Source organism: Cyprinus carpio, chromosome A2, assembly GCF_018340385.1.
Source record: "Cyprinus carpio isolate SPL01 chromosome A2, ASM1834038v1, whole genome shotgun sequence".
NCBI classification, from domain to species: Eukaryota; Metazoa; Chordata; class Actinopteri; order Cypriniformes; family Cyprinidae; genus Cyprinus; species Cyprinus carpio.
This window is the reverse complement of record NC_056573.1, coordinates 10,429,845-10,453,554: the sequence shown is the minus strand read 5'-3', so window position 1 is coordinate 10,453,554 and position 23,710 is coordinate 10,429,845. Positions and strand designations below refer to the sequence as shown.

At 36.3% G+C, this 23,710-nt stretch overlaps 2 protein-coding genes across 2 annotated transcripts; one reads left to right on the top strand and one right to left on the bottom strand.

Moving 5' to 3' along the window:
• Positions 1 to 166: 166 nt before the first annotated feature.
• On the bottom strand, positions 167 to 15,597 carry LOC109071631 (cytosolic phospholipase A2). Its single transcript, XM_042772023.1, has 18 exons — positions 15,254 to 15,597; positions 14,942 to 15,024; positions 14,476 to 14,557; positions 14,237 to 14,385; positions 13,253 to 13,366; positions 13,107 to 13,144; positions 12,869 to 13,013; positions 12,623 to 12,759; positions 11,953 to 12,175; positions 10,960 to 11,074; positions 10,276 to 10,413; positions 8,940 to 9,029; positions 8,238 to 8,303; positions 4,703 to 4,942; positions 3,376 to 3,560; positions 2,929 to 3,118; positions 2,168 to 2,325; positions 167 to 2,079 (listed from the first exon to the last, which is right to left on the bottom strand). Exons 2-18 carry the CDS (start codon positions 14,972 to 14,974, stop codon positions 1,939 to 1,941), a joined length of 2,244 nt encoding a protein of 747 aa, XP_042627957.1. The 5' UTR covers positions 14,975 to 15,024; positions 15,254 to 15,597; the 3' UTR covers positions 167 to 1,938.
• A 1,099-nt stretch (positions 15,598 to 16,696) lies between these two features.
• ptgs2a (prostaglandin-endoperoxide synthase 2a) lies at positions 16,697 to 19,930 on the top strand. The gene is made up of 9 exons (XM_019088066.2): positions 16,697 to 16,853; positions 16,977 to 17,093; positions 17,185 to 17,328; positions 17,437 to 17,741; positions 17,845 to 17,928; positions 18,154 to 18,400; positions 18,485 to 18,771; positions 19,057 to 19,204; positions 19,308 to 19,930. Exons 1-9 carry the CDS (start codon positions 16,793 to 16,795, stop codon positions 19,718 to 19,720), a joined length of 1,806 nt encoding a protein of 601 aa, XP_018943611.1. The 5' UTR covers positions 16,697 to 16,792; the 3' UTR covers positions 19,721 to 19,930.
• The last annotated feature ends 3,780 nt before the right edge of the window (positions 19,931 to 23,710 follow it).

Below are 23,710 nucleotides of genomic sequence, written 5' to 3'. Positions count from 1 at the left end.
CTCAAATGAGGAACACAAAAAATTGTGAAAAAAAAAACAAAAAAATCCACAGTAAAGTGTGCTTTGTTTGTAGTACTGACAAATGTGTCAGTTTCCTGAACCTGAGTCAGCTTCTTAAAGTAAACACTTTGTGTAGAATTCCAGTTAAAAGTCCTCAGACCATTCATTGGCATAAATATCCTTTTATTACGTTTATGCACGACACTACACTACACAGGCTAGTAACATCACTTAAATGTACATGACACAGATAACTGTGTATACATGAATCATACAATCATACAGTACATGCCCACTTTTAAAGGATCTTACAGTTGTGGTGTTCACAACACAAACAGCAAAGAATGTGTAAAAGTAGACATTTCTTTTGGACTTAAAGTGCACTCTAATGCTTAGGTCTATTTTTACCCCACAACCAGTCTTTCTGGTATCTACCTGCCACCTTTATCCTACTGACCTCAGTTCAGTTTTAGGAATAACCTTACCTGCTCTGCTTTAAGCACTTTTTCCCCCATTGACATTCATTTCAAATGTTTGATTTTGAGATGTCCAAATCTTAAAATGAATTATAAAACACAATAAGCATACAAATAAATAATCTTGCATACACTTTCATCATAAAGTATGTAAACCAGAGGAATGATTATGTGTGAAGTCAGATCTGTATGTGCCAGTCTGCCACAAATATATTTTCACAACATGTCCCATCATGTCATTATACCTGACACCTCACAAGGAGGCGGAGTCCTGCGTGGGAGGAGTAAGATGGCATTTTACCTTCTTCCTTTCACCCCTTGGGCAGGAGACGCCATTTGTAAGCGAAATAAATAAAAGCAGCTGAATCCAGTTCCTAAGCAATGAATCTTTCACTAAAATATGAGATGAATCCTGTCCCGAAGGCTAGGCTAACCATCAAACCTACTGGTCATGGATGCGTCACAGTAGAACTGAATGGAGAGTATTAATTGTTTTCTTATCACATCGACAGGAATGCATGAGGAACAGCGAGTCCTAAGGCTTAAGGCTGAGACCATAAATTACTCCCAGAACAGTATTTACTGCTAAAATGTCAAGTGAAAACAAAGCTGCCAGTACTTGGCTCCTTGCAACCCGTAGAGAAGTACACAGATTTGCAAGCACTTTAACATGGAGAATTTGCCCACATGGTAATTCAAGAATCATTTTAAATTAAGTTGGGAAAAGGTCCTGAATGTTGTAAAGTTCTTTACGTCCCCTGCCCATTGTGTGTCTGTTTATTAAATATTCTGGCTAATTTGATAATGTTTTCAGTGATCAATGAGAGTGTAGGACTCTCGTCTCGCCATACACAAAACATTTGACCATTTTCAAATCTATTCAAAAGAAGTTCCCCATTAAATCAGTGCAGAAAATACAAAATATGCCTGTAGATTCTGTGTTCCTGATGCTGCATTCCAGATGAAGTCGGAGTTGGGAATACTTGAACTAAAACTTTCCATTTCCCACCATTAGAGCAATCCAGTCGTGATGTGTTCCAGACAACCTGGATGTTGGAATTGTCCACCTCTACTTCAAAATAGCCAGCAGAATTCCATTTTATTTGCCACTATCTTGGTAATGACGTCAAATGGTGCTTCTTATTGGAGTTGGGGTTTGTACCCATGCTCTTTTAGAATCATTGATATGCATGTTTTTTATGGTTTTAATTTTAGTTTACATTAATAACCCTGGTTGGTACGAATTGGAAGTCTGACCTCGAGCGCATTTCTAGTGGTTATCTTTAAGTAGGAGGTGGGAGAATTCAAAGTTGTCTGGAATGCAGCATAAGTAAGGTCAGTCCAGTCTTGTCTGATTAATCTGTTCAGTGATTCTCAGGAAATGGATGAATGAGAATCGGCACCAGTGGACCAACGCAGTCTCACACATCAAGGCTTTTGCATAGCTTTTTGCAGCTATCTGTTAGGTGTGTCGTTTTGCATTGCTGGTATCTCGTTTCAGGAACTTCTTGTTTTCAATTTCATTGAGTAATAGGGAAACCGAGCAGCGTGAGGGGTTCTCTCGTCTCTGCAGAATGCTGTCTTTAATTGCTTCTTTTATAACCTACGAAACAAAAGAGTCGTGTGGAATGAAGACCCAAAAACTAATTGCAAAAACTGTTTGAATCAGAGTTTGAAGGAGGAGAACTGACCTCAATGTTGTTCAGCGTGTTGAACTCCATGAGGTCATGAAGCCTCCTGAAGGCCTGGTTGGAGTATTGGAAGTTGAAAGTGGAGAAGGGAGAGGCTGGATCATCAAATATGTCAAAGTCACCAAACTCTATCTCCTTGTCTGTGCTTCTAGGAACTCCTTTAAGAAAACAGAAATGAGAATGATTAAATCTGACCATTTTTCAAAGAAGTTTACTTGTCAATAACACACATTTTTGATAAGCAACCTAAAAATAGTACAGAATCTGATTCACTTGACATCATAACATTTCTTAATTTGAAAAAATGCCAGCAGCCTAAAACATTTATTTCCAGGTTTAAATGAGTCTGAATTTTAATGTGGTCTCAGACATGTGGAGTCTCTGTATACAGTACAATTCAAAAGATAGTTTGGGGATGGCTTACCAAGGCTGCACTTATTTGATCAAAAATACAGTCAAATTCTTTTTTTATGAATCTGTGGAGCCAACTGGTGAATCAGATTGAACTAAACATACAGTAGGAGCCATAGAGTCTGAATCACAGACTGAATCAGTCACTACTTTAAAGAATAGGCTGGAATGAGTCACTCACTAATTGAGCCACAGTTTAGTGCAGGTCATGTCTGATTTAAAATGAGCTGAGAAATGTTACTTTAACTTTAATGTTATTTTAACCTACATTCAAGGTAGGTAAGCAAAACAGCTTATTTCGTGACTGATTGTTCATATGCACGTGTAGCCTTTTAATGACATGCTCTCACCTGGGGCTTTAAAGTTCCGAAAGTTGATGTTGGCCAAGACAAAATGAATGACAGTGGGGCAGCTCTTTTCTCCCTTGTTGGGTTTGAACACATAGCACTCTTTCAGACCCTCTCGGTCAAATACTTTCGAATCGATCTTAGGGAACGGCAGCTTATTCATACGGGCCCATTTTTCAGCTAACAGTAGCTCCTAACACAGACAAACAAGTAGATGACAGTAAAGACATGTATAAAGTTACAAAAGGTTTCTATTTCAAATAAATGCTGAACTTTCTATTCGTTAAAGATTCATGAATAAAAATGTATCGCAGTTTCCAAATATTACAAATATTAAGCAGCACAACTGGTTTCAACACTGATAAAATGTTTAATGAGCACTTAATCAACATTTATCATATCATTCTTAATATGTACATGTCATGCATAAGCTTCATTTCAGACACTAACTTTGAATGGCGGGCTGGAGTCACTGGGTCTGGCTGAGAAGTCGAAGGAAATGATGAGGTCAACTCCTCTCTGTGGCCGCAGAATGAGAGGATAGGGCAGGTTAAAGGTCAGACCGCTGTCCACCACGTGGATTTTCTTACTCTTCACATCTAAGGGCTCATAGATTCGCTCAAACTCATCAGGATCTGGAGGAAAGATTATTCTGTTATCACTGTGGTTTGCCAATGACCTATAAAGGTACTACAGGATGAATGCCATCACCAAAATTCACCTGGTTGTTTGAGTAAAGAAAATTCCATGCAACAATGTCATCATTTATTCAACATCACTTATCGCTTATCTTTTCTCCCTCACCTAAGTGTCAACAGGAAGTAGACTGCTGCTGAGTCAAACAAACATGCAGTGCTATTATTTTTAATAATTATAAATGAGAGTCTGCCTTCATTATCAGTGAGATTAATAGAATGACACATAAACTTAAGAAAGCGCTCAAAACTTGACTTGTTTATCACAATCTTGCTGCGACATGCACATATCAAAGATGCTTCCTGTGTGATGTTTCTGTATATTTAACCTCTGGGAGAAAAGTTAATCTGCAGTGGGTGTGTTGGTATTTCTTAGATGTATGTAGTTTTGAGAGTTGACTAACTAACTTCCTCCCACTCAGACACCAATAATGTTTGAAAGCCCATTATCAAGTCAAGTGGCACCTGACCAAATTTCAACCTATTGTTCCACCTACAGTCCGTCACACCCATTTCTTTTAACTGCATACTTCACAAGACCAGGTTAAGTAGAGGTTTCAGGCACTAAGAAATCTACAGAGTACAGTTCTGGTTGTAGGTTTGAATCCTGTGAAGGGTGATCCTTGAATTCTCACTACTGTGCCCTTGATCACCTTACTTTTGGTTGTACTGTGAGTCAGGGGTTTTTAAAATGGGGTGTGAAGACCCCAAGTAGGTGTTAGGGGGTCTGTGAAAAATATCAGTGAAAAATATTTTAACTTAAAAAAAGAAAGAAAATGGCTTTAAAAAAAAATCAAGATCGGGAGTTTTTATAAATACAATAATATAAAAAATATTATTATTATTATATTTATATAATAATAACATTAATAATCTAGATTAAAAATGGAAAGCTAAATTAACAACAATAAAACAGTTTTTTATAATATCAGTTTTTCTCATACAGGTAAATAATAATAAAGTCTATATACATATATGCAACTTTTCTAATTATAATAGCCTTTCTTTTTAAGGAGGCGGTCCTTGACATCAGAATGTATCGAAATTTGCACAAAAGTAGCAGCTAGATGGCTAATTAGTACCTGTAACAGCATCAACCTCCTCATCCACTAAGGTCTGGTGCATGGGGCCAGTGAAGGGAGATAAGGGCAGGGTAGAGTTTAGGTTGAGACCCAGCATGAAATTGTGCACCTTGCCAGCACGGCCCTCACGTGTGGTGAACAGGGTGGTGTCCCCCATTATGGAGGTCAGCATGCGCTGAACCCAGCTAGCCTGGGCATGACGCTGCCGCTCATCTTCTGCCTCTGCGCTCTCTGTGCCTCCTGGATGAAAGAGAGAGAGACAATCAGTGATTCCCTGGCTTCCTTTTCTCCAGATATTTACCTACTCTGCTAATATTTTTACTGCACCAACCACAAAAAATAATTACGAAATATATTTTCAGTAATGTATCCGAAAGATATACATACATATATTTATGTATATGTATATACATTTGTTTTTTACCACTATACATTTATTAGGTTTTTAATCTGCAATAATAGCTGGAAATTGTGCAACTATGATGTAACTTAATGAAACTTATGAATACATACAATTTTAATGGAAAATTATAGGATATGGTGTAAAACATTAGAGAGTTAGACATGTGACCTTGGTAACAATTTATATAAATAAATAAAACATGAGGCAACTACATAACCTTGGTAAGAATTAAACAAACAAATAAATTAATTAATAAAAAGACAAAGTCTTGGAGAGGTTGCCACAGTTCTGGTTTGGTCTGTCTTGCACAATACTGTATGTTAAAATGTAATTTATTTGTAATTTATTTCAGCATCATTTCAGTGTCACATCAGCTTTTCAGCTTTTCAGCATTTCAGTTATGATCAGCTTTTATTTGTGGTCAGTCATTAATAATGTTTCTTATTATTATCCATATTAAACACTTTTTCTGCTTTATATTTTTGTGGAAATCATGATACATATTGCTTTTCAAGATTCTTTGATGAATAGAAAGTTTTTTCCTAATCTTATAAAATGTTATCTTTCATATCAAATTCTTAAATTTAATTAATTATATAATAATTTCATTATTATAATAAAACACTATAGGGGTGTTACCAATCAAATAAAATCAGTACCAACAAAATTCATCTTGCAAACTGCAGAAGAATGGATCATTGAATCAATGACTCAAATGATTAAATCAAAAATGCTCAGTAACGAAACACAACTGTCTGTTGCTCAGGGATTCTTGAATGATTATTACTCATTTATTGAATGAATAAAATCAATGCCAAATCTGCTGATATCTGGGAAACAGCACTCTCTTGGTCGTCTCATGTTGCTTAACGAGGCTATATTTTTATTTCTCCCTCACACACACGCTGAGGCTGTGCGAGCCTCAACCGGTGCGACCTTGTTACTGTCATTATTCATTATCAATCGTATTTCAGCAAATGTAATAAAATCTGAGTTTCTCGCCAAAATTGCTCAACACAATTTCTTTCTGAATTTACATTGTCTGCTCTTTAGATTTATTCTTAGTTATTAATTATGAAGGCACTGCAGTATATTCAAAATAACCTGGTAATATTTTTCTTCAAAACCATCTTTATGATAAAAATTGTAATAAACTTTATTGACTTTTAATGCTTTTTAAGGCCTTAGTATTCACAACATCCATTTAATGACTTTTAAAGCTTTTCAATGCCCTGCGGAAACCCTGAATGAATGAATGAATGAATGAATGAACAAAACAAAACATTAGACAGTTACATAACGTTACCCTGGTGATATTAAATAAATAAAGAGACAACAATCTTCAGCACACCACACAAAACCAAATGTTTAAGTATGTAACGGGTGTGCCTCACATGTCCTGAAAAGTGTAGCTGCGGGCTCTTTGATCGCCCCCCGGTGGCTGGCTGCAGTACAGGTCATAAACCCCTCCCTCTCCACGTAAACCAGGGGTCGGCAACCTTTTCGGCATGACGTGTCATTTTTTATTTTTCTGGTTAACCACTGTGCCAACACCCCCCCTCTTTTTTATGCATTCTGTACAGTACAGTACATACACATTTTTAGAAGATACAGTAAAAAACAATAGGCCTATTTGATTTTCAATTTGATTCCATAAATTATTTTTTAAATTATTCAAAAGTTTCTTGAATTATAGATAAACAGTGTGACAGTACTGAACACCACTGTATGTGTGTATGTGACAAGGACAATGCATTGAAACCGTTCAGTTTAATCACCGTTCTATATTAATGCGCTGCTTTAATTGATGCGCGTGCACACACTTACACCACGCGCACACAGAGATCTGAGATTGCGCTGTGCAAAAAGTAACATTCAGAAGCTCATTAACTTGTCAGCGCTGCCACGCTACTTTTATTAATCGACACTGAATCGCTACATTATATTTCTCAGCAACGAGGGGGGTAAAATTGTTTTTAAGTAAGTTAGCCTAACTAAACTCAGCTTCATTGTTTGTAGAGAAAGACAATTTACACATCTCTCTCTCTCTCTCTCTCTCTCAAAATGGCCATATTCGAGAAAAAAAAAAATCGAGTAGTTTTGCATCACTGGATATAGCTGTCGGTCATTTAACATTTCTATCGTAAAACGTATCGTTAAAAGTTGACTAACATTAAACGACTTCATTTTACCTCGCTCTCTTTAACGTTAAACTGACGCTTCGCGCTCTTCTTCTATGAACAGTAAACCCCGCCTACTTTGATTTGATTGGCCAACTTGTCATTTTGACATTGACGAGCGCTGAGGCTTTAATCTGAAGCGCCTAGTATGTGCAGCGCATCCGCAGACTAGCGCAAGTTAATTCTTACACTTTAAAAGTATTTATAGCTCCTAACAGGCTGTGTGACTATGAGAAATTATTACCTCAAAAAGTACGTCAGTATGCAGTTTTCCCTATTTCTCAAAATCCAGCTATCATCCATATGTAAAATTTACATCACATAAACAAAATGTAAACGAATGGGACTTGAGTCAAAATAATTTACACTTCCAATACAATTTTCCGAAATATGGTTTTAGTCATTTAAGGTAGTTGTTATCATGCTGATATATGTTCAATTGCTCGTTTTTGTGATAAGTTTAATTTTAGCTAGTAATTTGATGCTATAAAAACGGGGCGTGTCATTATGTTTGATTGGGTCTGCGGGGGTTTGATACCACGGCTCCACCTCATGACACTACTGTGCAGACTCTGGCTCCAAACGAATCTCTACTGCGCAGACTCTGGCTCCAAATGACGTCACTTTCTCAAGATGGCAGCAGCCATACTGAGATGGTTTGGCTTCACTTTTCTATAGTGAAAGGAATAGGAGAGGCGTCGTCCTTCTTTTTTTACAGTCTATGGTATATAAGGCATAAAAACATGTACATGATGAAACATGGGATGTAATGATGCAACGCAAAGCCTAACAGGATGTGTGAAAGTCCCGTCAACTGTTATGAAACTTTTACACACTGACCCCAAACCAGTAGGTCAGTCTTACAGTTGAGCCCTCAACTGAACTACTGTAAGTGTGTGTTTAAACGAGAAAAAGTGAAAGAGAGATAAACAACCAGAGAGTACTTTCTCACCCCTTTGAGTTTCCTCCTCATTATCTGCTGAATCATCACCCACAATATGCTCGGGTTTAATTTGCTCTGAAAAACAGAAGATGCAAACAGTTTTAGATTGATAAGAGACGACCCCTTTCTTTTCCCTGTTCTGAGTTTCAACTGATGGGTGAACCTCACAAAAATTTATTTCAATTTTGCATAAAAGAACATAAGTATTTTTCATTGTGATCGCCTCATTCTTTATTACAGTAACAAGAATGTTGCTGAAAATAAAGTCCCTGTGCAGAAAATTTTTAATAATACAAAAAAGTCTCAAAATATTATTCAATTAAAGCTTTGTTTTATTTATGCACAGTGGAACATGAACACACCAAACACACCCATCTGTTAATGTTATATGACGCCTTACTTCAACTTTGAATGTCAGCAGTGGCTTTGACTGAGATCACACATCAGTAGCGTGTAGACCAGTGTGGCAGTGCGTTAATCTTATCATTTCCATGTTAAAACTGTGCACTCATGCAGTAAATGTGTGTTAACTGTACATGTTTGTGCTAGAAGAACAAGTAATGGCACATTTCAGCATGTTACAAGGATACAAACTGACAATATGATAACAATCTAACTTGGCCTACATTGGGTTCTTTTGAAATATGGACCAAGTCGTTTCTTTCGTAAAGTTCTTTGTCTCTGATAGCTAAGAGATACAATCTTACTCACCCAGCTCCTCCTCCATTGTGCTGCTACTGGCCGTCTCCTTCACCCCCAGAACCCGGTTAAAGAGGATGGAGAAAGCACTGCCCCATACACCTGCAGCACGTACACTTACATTAAGCATGCTACGGCAAACAATACTTGGAACTAATATTCTAGTAAACAGAATAAGGAAGGATTATAAATTCTGACTCTGACCCTCTTCAACTGAGAAAACTTTCTTGAAAGGGTGAAAGATGTTTGTGCAAGATAACATACGAAGAATTTATAATATGTTTCTCGTAAGAACTAAGCATGAAGAGCGGGATATTATCTCAGCATTTTTCAGCCTTCTGATGATTTATATCTCAGTATTCATGTGTTTGCTTTGAACAGCTGTCTGCAGCTGCTACTGTTGTTAAGTCTTAATATGAGAAGTACAATCAAATCAAGTTTTTCACTAAATGAATGAATGACATTTCATGATTTTTATTTATATAAACCATTATAACAAACTTTATTTATTTACTTACACAATTGTTAGTGTTTGGGGTTTGTAAGATTACGATAAAAATGGTTCTCAGAGTCTCTTATGCTGAACAATACAGTAAAACAGCTCAATTATAACTATTTAAAATAAATATTTTATTTTATAATGTATTTAAAATTTAAATTTATTCCTGGGATAAATAAGGTGAATTTCCAGCATCATTACTCCAGTCTTCAGTGTCACATGATCCTTCAGAAATCATTCAAATATGCTGATTTAATGCTCAAGAAACATTTCGTATTGTTATCAATGTTGAATAGAAATTTCCAAAGAACAAAGTTTATTTGAAATAGAAATCTGTAATATTATAAATGTGTTTACTGTTAAATTTATTCTTGCTGAATAAATGTATTAAATTAGTTAAAACAATAAATACATAAAAAATCTTACTGACCCCAAACTTTAAAACAGCCATGTACATATAAATATTTTTTTTACAAAACATATATATTTATATATATATATATATATATATATATATATATATATATATATATATATATATATATATATATATATATATATATATATATAAAATACTATGCAGAGATGTTTTTGGTGGCAGAAACAAATTGTTGAAATGATTAAATGAGGGATTCAGTAAATCAGTTCATTGAACTAATAGTTTGAATAGATTTTGAAATTAATCCAACTGTATATATTTGCAAACCTATTGGGGATATTTTATATATTGATGGGAAGTATGAGTAATCACACAGTTCATGAGTAACTGTACTGCTGTCAGTGTACATGCATACTGAAGGGTCTCTTAGCAAGCGGTTATGTTGAAATTCAGAGCAGTCCCAGTCTTACCCATGAGAAAATGTAAGGGGTTTTCCTCATATTGTTTCACAACGCTGCCCATAAAGAACTTGCTCCCAAACAGCCCTGGAGACATGAAGGTGCCATATTTGGCCATGCCAATCTCATACGGGCTGAACTCCACCCAGTCTGAAGAGGAAACAAACTCAATATTATTAAGTCAAAATGAAAAAGGCATATTTATATATTACATTGCACTACCAAATTCTACTCGACTCAGTGACTCACACAGAGACAAAGCATAATGTACAGTAAGTGACTCACATTAAACTGACAAATACTTCCACTTAACCATCATCATCTGTTTAGTTACAATCTCTGATCCCATTCAACAGAAAAGAACCTATCCACACAATGACTAGACAACTGTGGGAGGAGCTGTGAAAGTTCATAATGACTTCACAGTGGGTCAATCATTAGGCCCCATAACAAATATTTGCATGTTTTCCACAGTATTAAGCAAATGTAAACAAATCCATAGTGTTCAGCTACCACGCAGGCTACGAAGCGGTGTTATACAAATCTTTACTATTTTGTTAGTCATTACAAATACGGACAGTTGCTGTGTCTTTCTCATTTCTTTTTCAGAATAATTATTAAATTCTCACAGCAATCAATACCAGACAATACAATATAATGTAGCATTCTTAATGTTTATGTGAACTGTCATCTTACCTGCGAACATGAGCTCAGAGACATCAGGTTTGACGTGCAGACAGGTGAAGAGAGGAAGGGGGCTCTGACCTTCATTAATCTTCGTCTGCATGGAGCTCAGTTTAGTGTCCATTCTCTGTGCAAAACACACACTTGCTGGTCAGACAGGATAGTTCCACACACTAAACTATCATATAGATTTTGCATGTATATATCTGATACTTTTAAAAGCTCCAGTCTGCATTAATTGTAACTGCATGGACAAAAACAACTAGTAGAGTCTCAAAAATTCCTCCTTTTGTTCTCCGTAGAGAAAAGAGAGCGTGAAAGTGAGTAAATGATGACATTTTTGGTCCCATTCAAGCAATATAGATCTTTTCCTAAAATCACTTGGCCATCATGCATATCAGACACACTTTCAATTTTCCATTATCGCTAAGCTGCATCTATATCTCTACAAATGTTTCTGCAAGTAAAGCCATTCAAATGATAAAATGTCACATTAAAATGGTATGTGTGATTTGGGAAATTATTATTATTATTTTTTTTTTGTGTGTGTGTGTGTGAAAACCACAATACATTTTTTTTTTCAGGATTCTTTGATGACTAGAAAGTCATAAAAATACACCATTTATTTGAAATAGAAATCTTTTGTAACATTATAAATGTCTTTAATTACAATGTAATGCGTCCTTGCTGAATAAAAGTGTTCATTTCTTTCTTTCTTAAAAAAAAGAAATATTAACTGTAGTGTACATTCATAAATACAGATGCTACTGCCTTCCTGTATTGAGAAGTATCTTCCTGTTTTACAAGGACGATCCACCCCAATAGAAGGGTCTATTTGCATTGGGATGCATAATAGAGAGACAACATACAAAAGAGTCTTTGTACTTGAGCAAACTACAGTGTATAAATAGAGTACAGTGCAGCCCAGTGCAGTTCATGTCGCTCTTGATGCCCTATTGCAGTAAGAACACTCAATAACCCAGTTTGTACTGCCACATATCTCACCCCTGGAATTAGAGTCTCTCCGATCAACATCCCGAAGATGTCAGTGAAAGTGACAGGCTGTCCGGCCGATTTCTTCTTCCACAGTGCTTTGATGTAGCGATTGATGTTTTGGGGCAGGAGCAGTTTGAGTGGGTTATTGCTGACTCTGTTCATCAGCTCCTTATTAATATCCCCTGGGCCTTTAGTGGGAAATTCGGGGTGCGAGTACAGCATGGACATATACCTGTGGGAATATAGCCAATAATTTTTGATTTGGTTGTTGAGGTGTTCAGAATAGTGTTTAGCATATTGTTATGTAGCTGCTTTGGTATTCAAGATGGTTGCTAGGGCATTGCTAAGTGGTTGCTAGGCTGTTTCAGATGGTTAATAAGTGGCCCACATGGTTTTCTTGTCCCTACACTCTTAAAAATAAAGGTTCTTTAATGGCATTTGTGGTTCCATGAACATCCATATAGCCTTTCCACTGCACAAAAAAAGAATCTTCAGATTTTTCAAATGTTCTTCACTTTAAGAAAATGAGCTATTCTTTTCAGAACTGTTCACTGAAAGGTTCTTAAGGAAGCTGCTGTGAAAATCTCCTTTTGGAACCACTGGTATTTTTACGATTGTAGAAGTCTATGGGATTTCTCTGTTTGTTTTAATGAAAAAAATTTGAACGACTTTTACTGACCATGTTGATCCAGAAAGTCCTGCCACGTATGTTGCACAGTCAAGCACCCCAGATTCATACAGAGCCTTCATCACACCAGAGAAGCCAACCATAGCACGGAAACCACCTCCAGAACCCAAAATGCCGATGGTGGGAACCTGAGCAAAAATAGAGCTGCTATCAGAAAGGATCGCTCTCGCTAGAGATACGATTCTTTTTTTAGTATAGCACAGTTTATAAGGCAGTTTCTGTGGTTTTTAACTTTACCTCTCTAGGTGAGGCTGGAAGGAAGCGAGGGTTTTCCATTTTAAGAAGTTTCTTGATGCTGAGCATAACTCTGTCCCTGCGCGTCTGCATGAAGAGTTTCTCCTGATCGCACAGAGCCATGCTGAAGCGCAAGTCTGTGGACGCACTGCACAGAAATGACTCACTTTCAGTCCCTCATTCACTCTAGTATGGATAAAATTTGCACAATGTATAGAAATAAAAATTTCTTTATACATACCACACTTCTAAGAACAAGTCGAGGAACACTTTTGTCGTCTAGCAAAAATCAGAGAATAATAGTAAACAACAAGATACTGAATAGCTATGAATTTATTTCATGGCAGGTTGACAATGTAAATAAAAAAAAACACAAAAAACCTTTACCTTGCCAATAGATAGGGTCACATGCTCTGTCTGCCCCACTTTGAGCTTTGAAAGGGAATATTTAGCTGTGCCCAGAGTTTCGTCCATGACATAATTAGCGTCCATCAGTGTCATCTAAATAAAGAGCATTCAAACAGCATTATAACACAGTGCTGATGTATTTTCTAAGACTTTTATAATTCAGTACAGCACTTTTATTAATATTGCATAAACCATGCCATATAAACCAACAACAGCATAGGCACACTTTTCAAGTAAAACATTTCACAAAAACTTCAGTTCCAAATAATAAAAAAAATACTAGCATTCAAAAGGATGGGGTTGGTAAGATGTTTAAATATTTTTGAAAGAAATCTCTCACCGAGACTGCATTTCTTTGCCCCAACAATACAGTAAAAACTGTAATATTATTAAAACAGTTAACATACAGTAACTGTTTTGTATTTTAATATATTTTAAAATAATTTTATGTTTATAAATATGTACTCCAGTGATGACAAAGCTGAATTTTCAGTGTCACATGAAAATAAATCAATCTAATATGCTGATTTGGTCTCGAGAAACTTACTGACCCCGAATTTTTGAACAGTAGTTTAGGTCTAGTTAGATATTAAGACAAAAAGTGTTTGGGATTTTTATAGCTCTAAGGGCCCCTTGTGTAAACTTGAGGGAAACTGACTTCCTAAACATCCGCTAATATCACCATGACACCTGCTGGTTTAAAGTCATTGCAAAAGCAGCTGGGAAATGTGAAGTTAGTCTAGTAAAAGTAGTATAACTTTGTCAAGCAGATTCTACTTGATTTGATGCTGTTATCGAATTCAAAGGAATGTATAGATTTTAAAGTGTGACTTAAGTCATACTTTTTGGGACCACTGTGTTGAATCAGGAGATGGTAATAAATACAGTAAAGTATTTAAAATAAGAAAATAAAGTTTTAAAGGAAAGTGTCAAAAATAAGTAATTCAAGTAGAAATCTTTCACCTCCAAAACATTGGGTTGATTGGGATCCAATATGAACTCAAAGGTCTCATTCCATTTCGGGTTAATGTCATTATTTATGTGGCGTGTTCGTTTTCTTGACTCTGGTGTGGTTGGAATGGACAGTTCCACATACGGGTCTGGGGTGTCCACTGTGAACGAACACACAATCACTTAAGTATAAACGCTCATTCGAGGATTTATTTAAATAGCAGGAACGCAGTATAAATATATATACTCACATAAATCCCCAAATGCTCCTTTTGTCACATTTTCAGCTCCCACCGCATTTACTTTCAATCTATGAGAATACTGATGCTCAACCTGCACATACAGTGATCCACAATGACAAGGATTTTAAGAGCAGTAAAATGTGTATGTATAAAGGAAGCTCATTTAACTACTGAAGCAGGAAATAGACATAAATGTGTCTACAGTAAATGTGTCTCTAATTTCATAAATTCAGCAGCTGTCTGTATGCAAATGAATCTTAACACTGCAAAAGAGCAGCAGCTTTACAGTTTTATATTTCTAGCTTAGAGACTAAATGTTAATGCGAAATGACAACATCAACGAATAAATTCATTGATCTTACAAATTAAAATAGATATTTCAAAACCTCTAATTGCCATGTCAACATTAGCGATTGATGAAATAGGATCTACATCAAGAAATTTCTCTCTGACTTAGTGAAACTTAATAACTTACTATGATGTACTGATAGGGATCTATGGAGGACATTCCGGTAGCAATGTGGAGATCACTTTATTTCAAGACAGTCCGGGAAACATCTGTAAAATTTGACAATAAAAAAGGAAGAAGAAAAAAAAAACATACTGTCTGCGCACAAGCGGTTGAAACATGATACCGCCTTTCCGAATGACAAGCTGAGTTTAACGCTCCGAGACACAAAAGTTCGCTGAAGTATGATAGAATCTGCTTAAGAAGGATTTTGTTTCGTAAGTCATACACGCGTGGATACTAAAAATTTACAGAGAAATGAAACATGCAAGAACTTACCATAGCTGGTGGTACAATGATGTTGGACCCTCTCCGACAAGAAAGTTACTTCAGGAAGCCAAGAGGAATGCGCATTAATGGGTGGACTAAAGATTAAAGACTAAAGAATCTTTAAAGACTAAAGATTCAAATCGTTCATTTGAGACGGTTCATTGGAATGATTCGATCTGACCGACTCGCACAAGGTTTGTAAATCTTATAGCATATAGAGGTGGATAAAAGGTTGGATCTATATACATCGCAGCTTTTCACGATATTTTTTTTAACTACTGAGAAAGCTTATCTGCCAAAACAGCAAATCCGGCAGAGTTATAATTTGACTAACTGCACCAAACTGGACCACCAAAATGTACGCTAAAAACAACTAATACATAAACGTAATCGAAAAGAGATAATATCAGTATTGAATACAATATCTAATGAACCACAAACAAGAGAGCGTTAAATCGATGACTTAAATAAATGTTGAACGAGTTTCCTGAACCAGTTCATTGAAACGAATCATTCAAACGAATCGATTCTCTAAAATCAGTCGATTTCAGGGCGGACGCAAACTCTTCCCCCGCCCCTGCTCCTCATATTTCACTAGGATTCCGATGGGTATTGTTTTAGCGCTATGTTAATATTATTAAACACACACACACACACACACACACACACACACACACACACAAAAACAAATTGAGCTGGGGTCAAGCATTGCTGTGCACAAAATATATATATATATATATATATATATATATATATATATATATATATATATATATATAAGAAATGTCGTTGCATATAAGTGTTCAGATTTTCATTTAAGATTTTTCATTTAAGATTATGGTAGACTAATTAAATGATGACGAATTAAGATAAGATTGCGAATGAATGTAATAGTGACACATTCTCTGACAGGTGGCGCTCATGAGTTACAGTAATGCGATAATAATCACTGGAATCCCCGTGTTGTCCACATCTTTGCCGGTGTCTGGTTTTGAAAATGACGGAGGTTACAGTAGCTTTCCTCAATTTAAAGCCATGTATAGTTGATCAAATGTATAATAATTATAATAACAAAGTATAGGCTAATAATTTCTTATAATAACATATTTTGGAGGGACATTTGAGTAGGCTATGTTATTAATCCTGAATATATATAGGTAATTCGGCAAGTTGTAAATATGAACATTAAGATTTTTATTCTTTTTATTAGTTTATTATTTATTATATATTTGTCATTGTTTTTACCAATAATAATTTGATAGATAAATAAATAGCCTATTTCAAATAAATAAATTCTTTACTATTCATGTAAGAACAAATTACTAGCTACTTCTTCCTGAATATAAATCCTTAAAAAATAATAAATTTGGTTCATTACGTTACAAACCTTCCGGGGTTTTTCCACCCTTCATCCTGGAAATTGCGCAAGCATATCTCCTTCTCAAGCATTTAAAAGGCACAGGAGCGCATCCAGGCGCTCACATCCCGCTCTCTACCAGATCACGCGCTTCTGCTTCAGAGTAAGACATTCTAGACACAACTTCTGGAATGAATAGACTGATCTGCCTGGTCTTACTTTCTAGCTTCTGGATCTTTCCCGGTGAAGGATGTAAGTTGACTCAGCTTAAGCAATGTTAGACTTGCGTGCTTCTTTCAGAGTTTTGATTGTTCTACACAAATGCAGTCTAATCATGCATGGAAATAACGTTTCTGTTCTTTGTGTTTCCTGCAGACGACCCATGCTGTGCACAGCCCTGCCAAAACCAGGGTGTGTGTTTATCTAAGGGAGCTGATGCTTATGAATGTGACTGTACCAGGACAGGATATTATGGGGAAAACTGCACTACCCGTAAGTCTGGCCATGGATTTTTTTACATAGATGAAAATTTTACATAAGGGAAAATATGTTCACTCAACACTGTTTTTTTCTTGCCTCACAGCTGAATTTCTCACACTTGTCAAATCAACTCTGAAACCAAGGCCAAGCATAGTGCATCATATTTTAACGCATTATGAATGGATCTGGGACATCATCAACAGCATCTCTTTCCTGAGAGATGCTATAATGAGATATATCCTGACATGTAAGTTAAATTAAGTCGTTTTGGAGTGGATTCATCGAAAAACTGAACATATAAAAAAAGACTTAATAAATATGTTAAATAAAATTATTCCTCTTTCTTGTTTTACAGCAAGGTCTCATTTGGTCAACAGTCCACCGACGTACAATGCAGATTATAACTACAAAAGCTGGGAAGCGTATTCTAACTTGTCCTATTACACCCGCACCCTCGCCCCATTGCCCCAGAACTGCCCTACGCCTGATCTCCCAAATGCAAAGGAGGTGGTGGAGAAGGTGCTGGTGAGGAAACAGTTCATCCCTGATCCACAGAGGAGCAGTCTCATGTTTGCTTTCTTCGCCCAGCATTTCTCTCACCAGTTCTTCAAGTCAGACTTTAAAAAAGGACCAGCCTTCACCAAAGCACTGGGCCATGGAGTAAGTGGCATTCATTAACCACTGTATTTGGAAAAATTTGACATCCCATCCAAAGTGTATAAGGAACTGCAATGCAATTTCTAAAGGTTCTCTAACGTTTTAGGTGAATTTGGGGCATATTTATGGAGAGACGCTGGAGAGACAACACAAACTTCGTCTATTTAAAGATGGAAAGCTGAAGTATCAGGTTTGTGGACATTAAAAAAGACATCAAAACAGCATCCCAAAATGACAATTCACTCACTCTCATGTTGTTTCATACTGTGTATGAATTTCATTCTTTTGCAAAACACAAAAGAGGACATTCAAACATTTTTGGTTTTGGGTGAACTATTATTTTAAAACGGACACAAGTATTGCTTGTCGTTTTAATGTGAAAAGCTAGTAAATGAAAAATGTATTTGACTCTTAGGTTGTGGATGGTGAGGTGTATCCTCCGCTGGTGAAGGATGTCCAGGTGGACATGCACTATCCTCCTCATATCCCAGAAGAACAGAGATTCGCTGTGGGCCATGAGGCCTTCGGTCTGGTTCCAGGATTGATGATGTATGCTAGCATTTGGCTTCGTGAGCACAACCGTGTCTGTGATATCATGAAGCAGGAGCATCCCGACTGGGACGACGAGAGGATCTTCCAAACCACGCGTCTCATCCTGATTGGTGAGTCTTGGTCGCATCATCGAAAACATTCCTAATCTTCAAAACTTTGTGGAGGGATTAAATATCCCAGCTTTTTTCTCTTAGGTGAGACCATCAAAATCGTGATCGAGGACTACGTTCAGCACTTGAGCGGCTACCACTTCAAGCTCAAGTTTGACCCAGAGCTTCTCTTCAGTGAGCGCTTTCAGTACCAGAACCGCATCGCGTCCGAATTCAACACTCTGTATCACTGGCACCCTCTGATGCCTGACAACTTTCAGATCCAGGACCAGGTCTACGGCCACCACCAGTTTGTGTTTAACAACTCGATTTTAACCAAACACGGCATCCGCAACATGGTGGAGTCCTTCACCAAACAGAAGTCTGGAAGGGTGAGTTTCACTAACAGATAGACAGCTTCTCAGAGAAGCCTCGTGTCGTTCCAAATGACTTTCTTTCTTCTGTGGAACATAAAAGAAGATATTTTGTAAAATGCCATAAAATGAAAGTTACTGGGGTCCAGTGTTGTTTTAGACCCTATTGACTTTTATTCTTTGGACAAACACAATATCCTTTGTGTTCAACAGTCTTTTAGAACAACATGAGAGTGAGTAAATGATGACGAATGTTAATTTTTAGGTGAACTCTGCTAATGTCTATAATTTTTGTGTGAACAGGTTGCTGGTGGACGTAACCTGCCTGCTACAGTTCAAGGAGTGGCTATTAATGTTCTGGAGCATTCCAGACAGATGCGGTACCAGTCTTTCAATGCCTACAGGAAACGCTTCAACATGAAGCCCTACTCCTCTTTTGAGGAGATGACAGGTAAGATAAACAGTGAATATCACCTAGGCAATTCAAAATTGAAGAAAAAACCCTACTATGTGACCTCTTATTTAATTGTAACTTTTTCTGTGTGGTAAAACAGGAGACAAGGAGCTGGCAGCCGAAATGAAGCAGCTGTACGGTCACATAGACGCGGTTGAGCTGTATCCTGGCCTTCTTGTGGAGAAACCCAGACCCAACGCTGTGTTTGGGGAGACTATGGTAGAGATGGGAGCCCCCTACTCTCTCAAAGGCCTCATGGGAAATGCTATTTGTTCTCCTGAATACTGGATGCCGAGCACATTTGGTGGGAAAGTGGGATTTGACATTGTTAACTCAGCGTCACTGAAGAAGCTGGTGTGCTTGAATATCAACGGGCCCTGTCCAATGGTGTCCTTTCAGGTGCCTGATGTGAAACATCAGAGTTCAGAAAACGGGAATTCAAGCTCAGTGCACTCTACACAAAATAATATTAATCCAACGGTTTTATTGAACGAGCGAAGTTCAGAGCTCTAAAACATTTTGAAAGCCTCATTGCTTTCACTATGATACTTGATGTCAGATTATTTATTTATTTATTTATTTATTTAAATGATTTATGTCGATATGTATTTATTGATGAGGTTTTGTATTGTTTGTTATTGACTTGCAACATACATTGGACATCCAGCTGTTGCTAATAATGCACATTTCTTGAATAAAACATTTTGAGCTTTTGTTAATATATATTTTGTGTCATTCCATTGTCAGTTATTCATATTCAAACAATTACAATTACTCACAACTTAATCCTCAAGCATTTAGCTGAAAAAAAAAAATCAAAGAAAAACTAAATGACAAAAACAAAAAAAAAATGAATAATTTTATTTAGCAAGAATGCATTATATTTATCAAAAGTGACATTTATTACTTTTTACAAAGGATTTCTATTTCAAAAACATGTCAAATAAATGTGAATTTTCAGCTGGCTGCTAAAAAATTCAGCTTTGCCATCAAAGAACTAAAATATATTTAAAAATATATTAAAATAGCAAACAGTTGTTTTAATTAATAATAATAATATACTACAGTATTAGTCTTTTTTACAATATTTTGATCAAATAAACACAGCTTTGGTGAGCATTACAGACTTAAAAATCTTTCGGACTCCAATCTGAACAGCAATGTATTTAAAAATGTCCTACAAATTTTGTCCAATCTCAAAAACTGGACAACAAAATATATTATGTGTATGATAATATACTGTATGTATTTATGAGTCTTAAGTGCATTCTGCAGAAAACAGATTATCCTAAAATAGTTCTCTAATTCTTTGTGCTTAAGTTCTGAAGTATCATCCACTATGTGCTTGGCTCTGTAATTGCTGTAACTGCTAAACTTTTCTTACATGACTTTAACTAAAAGACTTTCAAATGAAACTGCTGAACTTGCTGAACTTTCAAAGCAGTCGGTCTGCCAAAAATGAGGCTGCATAAAAAGCCAATAGTGATTCAGTAGATCCAACTTCATCATGATTTTAAATGACATGATGCATACTGACCGAAATGAACCCAGACAAAATAACACGGTGGTCTACTGACCTGAGTCAACAAAAACTGTCAAGGGCCATAATAATCAAGCTGGAAAAACACACGGCAAACTCTGTGTGGTGATGTGTGGGAATGTGTCTCTTTTTTTAGTGGGGCAGGAAAATTTAGCCATGGCAACTGATTTAGGAAAGTGGTTTAGTGGTTTAGAGTTTACCTTTCCCATGACAACAGGCGAAGTTAAAATGCAGAATACTGTAGGTTGTCTATGAGGAGGAAAGAATCCCTTTAAACAAATAGATTTAATCAAGGGAAGTGTGCAAAAATACAATATTTAGATAAGGCTATCTAAATATAGAAAAAAATCTCTTTATGGCATCTCATTTAGGCTGTCTGGTAAAATGAAATGACATTATTGTGCTTAAAAAAGAAGCAAAGACAGAAACATATGAGCCAATTCACTGCAATCACTGCAATAGAGATGTGTCTGACAACCATAAACTAAAAGAATGCAATGCTCTAAATAAAAGAAATTAATTGGAGAAACATGGTTATTGTGCTGAGACAATTCTTTGGGTGTTACTGGGAACTTGCAGGAAAAAGGCTCTACAAGCACCAACATGCCAAACAAAACCTGTTGAAAAATGTCTTATTCACTGGTGTGGTGAGCCTATAATGACCTATTTGACAGTGGAAAGTGAAACGGATATTTAGTCTAGGTGAAAAGAACAGCAGAAATCACAAAGGCTTGGATTTATACCACACACAAAGTTCAAAAAGGGTTACAAATCTATGATGCAATTTAAGTTGCGAAACCCACATGCTCACTGCACGTGTGTTGTATAAGAAAGAACTTGAAAGTGGCTGGGCAAGAAAACAAAAATTGGTCAGACCTAACTCTCCAAGAAAGAACTTGACTCAGGATTTGGCTTAGCAACTAGTCTACAGTGTGTTTATTTGTTTAAATAAGCAAGTCATTAAAGGGATCGTTCGCCCCATAAATGAAAATTCTGACATTTACTCATCCTCAACCTGTTTCAAACTTATGAGTTTCTTTCTTCTATGGAACATAAAAGAAGCTTGACTTCTATAGTATGGCCATGGGCGTAGAATACACGGGGGACGTAGGGGACTTGGATCCATCAACCGCATTTTTTAGGGCAAGTGTGTTCACGTAGAGGTTTTCAAAGGCAACAAGATAGTCTATACATGACCTGATGTTTTATTCATATCCAAAACAAGGCTATGTGAACATTATGGATTGCTAAACTTTCTCATGTCTCATTCATACTGGAAGCAGAGGGTGTTTTGTGCAGAAAGTAGGGCCAGGAAATTCCTAATATGGACAAAGGCATCCAGCTGTTGCTGCTGTGTGAAAAACTCACGATTGCGACAATATATGGTTTATATGTGTTTTTTAAGTAATCTCTAATAAATAACATATATGTATAATGTAGTGCTAACTGACATAGTTTAGAAGTTATAAAATGTATTTTCTGCCTTATTCTGTCATAAAAATGAAAAATAGTGTTTGTACAATATTACCCAATCAATTGCTGTTAGGAAAAAAAATATATATATATATATAAAATACAAATTATTGGGTGTTGATGTCAGAAACTGTATCTGCCATGTGTGTGTTTTGCTCCCCATGTGCCTTCCATGCCCATATTTGGTCCTTCCTGTTCCTGTCCCCATTGTGTTAATTTTATTCCAGGTGTTCCCCGTTTACTTCTATTGATCCCAGGTGTGTTTCGTCATCCCCTCATCTTGTCATGTGCATAAATAGTGTTCCCTGTACTTAACTCAGCATCTGGTATTGTTCATGTTTACATGTGAGTTTTCCTTGTTATAATTAAACTTCTCTGGAAGTGATATAATCCTCGTCTCCCTCTGTTCCTTGCTCCGCACTCCACTCAGTAGTGCATCCGTCAAGTAGTGTATTTAATTTCTTAGTCAATTAAAAGTGATATATATATATATATATATATATATATATATGAAATCTGTAATAAAAAAAGGATTACATATTAAATTTGTAGCTTATATCAAAATAAGCAGGTGATACAACCACTAGCATGATTTTGATCCATTGCAACATCCCAGATGTTCACATTCACACATTCTAGTTTAGATAAATTCCACCTGAAGCTCACTCAATACACTGCTATTACTGTTCACAGATTGTGTAAAGTAAAAATTACATTAACACATGCTCAAATCGTTTTTATAACAGGTTTATAATGTTTTATAACAGTATAAATTGCCATCAGACATTGATTTAAAGTCTCTGTTTGGATGCTGTCAAGCAAAATCCAAGAATCAGGTATAAACATGCCTAGTTGTCTGTTATTATCTTCTGTTGGACATTGGCTTGCCATAGAAACAGTTAACTTTAACAGTTAAAGTTTGCAAAATATTGCTGAGCCAGTGTGAAAAAAGATATGTGAACAAGGTGTTGTGTGTCTTTGCACAAATGATTGTGATTACATAACCAGTTCATACCTTATTATTATTTATTATTTTATAATGTTCTCTGAGGTTCACTTATAAAGTTAGTATGATTTTACATCATAATTTAGAAGTAAAAGGCTATTTTCTATCCTGTTTTTGAACCTGTCTGCAGAACTGTTTTTATAGGCGGGGCACATTCAAGACTCGCAAGGAAACGCCCACTGCTATGATTGGCTAAAAGATTTGTTTATTAAAATAACAGATGGACTGCTGTGACGTCCTCTGAAAACAACATGGGTCATTTGGATTAAAAACCTATAAATACTCAGTATATATCAAACAGTCTGGAACAGAGAATGCAATAGTGGTAGAAGCACATTTACTCATACTTATGTGTTGCGACAATTACTGTTGGATCCACTCTACTCAGACTCAGCACTGCATCATCGTTTACTTTCAGTCTCTCAGAAAGGCTGCATCATACTGGCTTGTTTAAAAATGAATCTGTAGCAAAGTAAAGCAAGTA

Bases quoted from the DNA above. Each gene is read 5' to 3' on its own strand.
- LOC109071631 (XM_042772023.1), bottom strand. From the start codon at position 14,974: ATGTCCTCCATAGATCCCTATCAGTACATCATA. The intron at 8,304-8,939 runs GTGAGTAAGATT...TCTGTTTTTCAG, and splicing joins CACAATGGAGGAGGAGCTGG to AGCAAATTAAACCCGAGCAT. The intron at 4,943-8,237 runs GTGAGAAAGTAC...TCTTTCATCCAG, and splicing joins TGAGGAGGAAACTCAAAGGG to GAGGCACAGAGAGCGCAGAG.
- ptgs2a (XM_019088066.2), top strand. From the start codon at position 16,793: ATGAATAGACTGATCTGCCTGGTCTTACTTTCTAGCTTCTGGATCTTT. The intron at 16,854-16,976 runs GTAAGTTGACTC...TGTTTCCTGCAG, and splicing joins GATCTTTCCCGGTGAAGGAT to ACGACCCATGCTGTGCACAG. The intron at 17,329-17,436 runs GTAAGTTAAATT...CTTGTTTTACAG, and splicing joins AATGAGATATATCCTGACAT to CAAGGTCTCATTTGGTCAAC.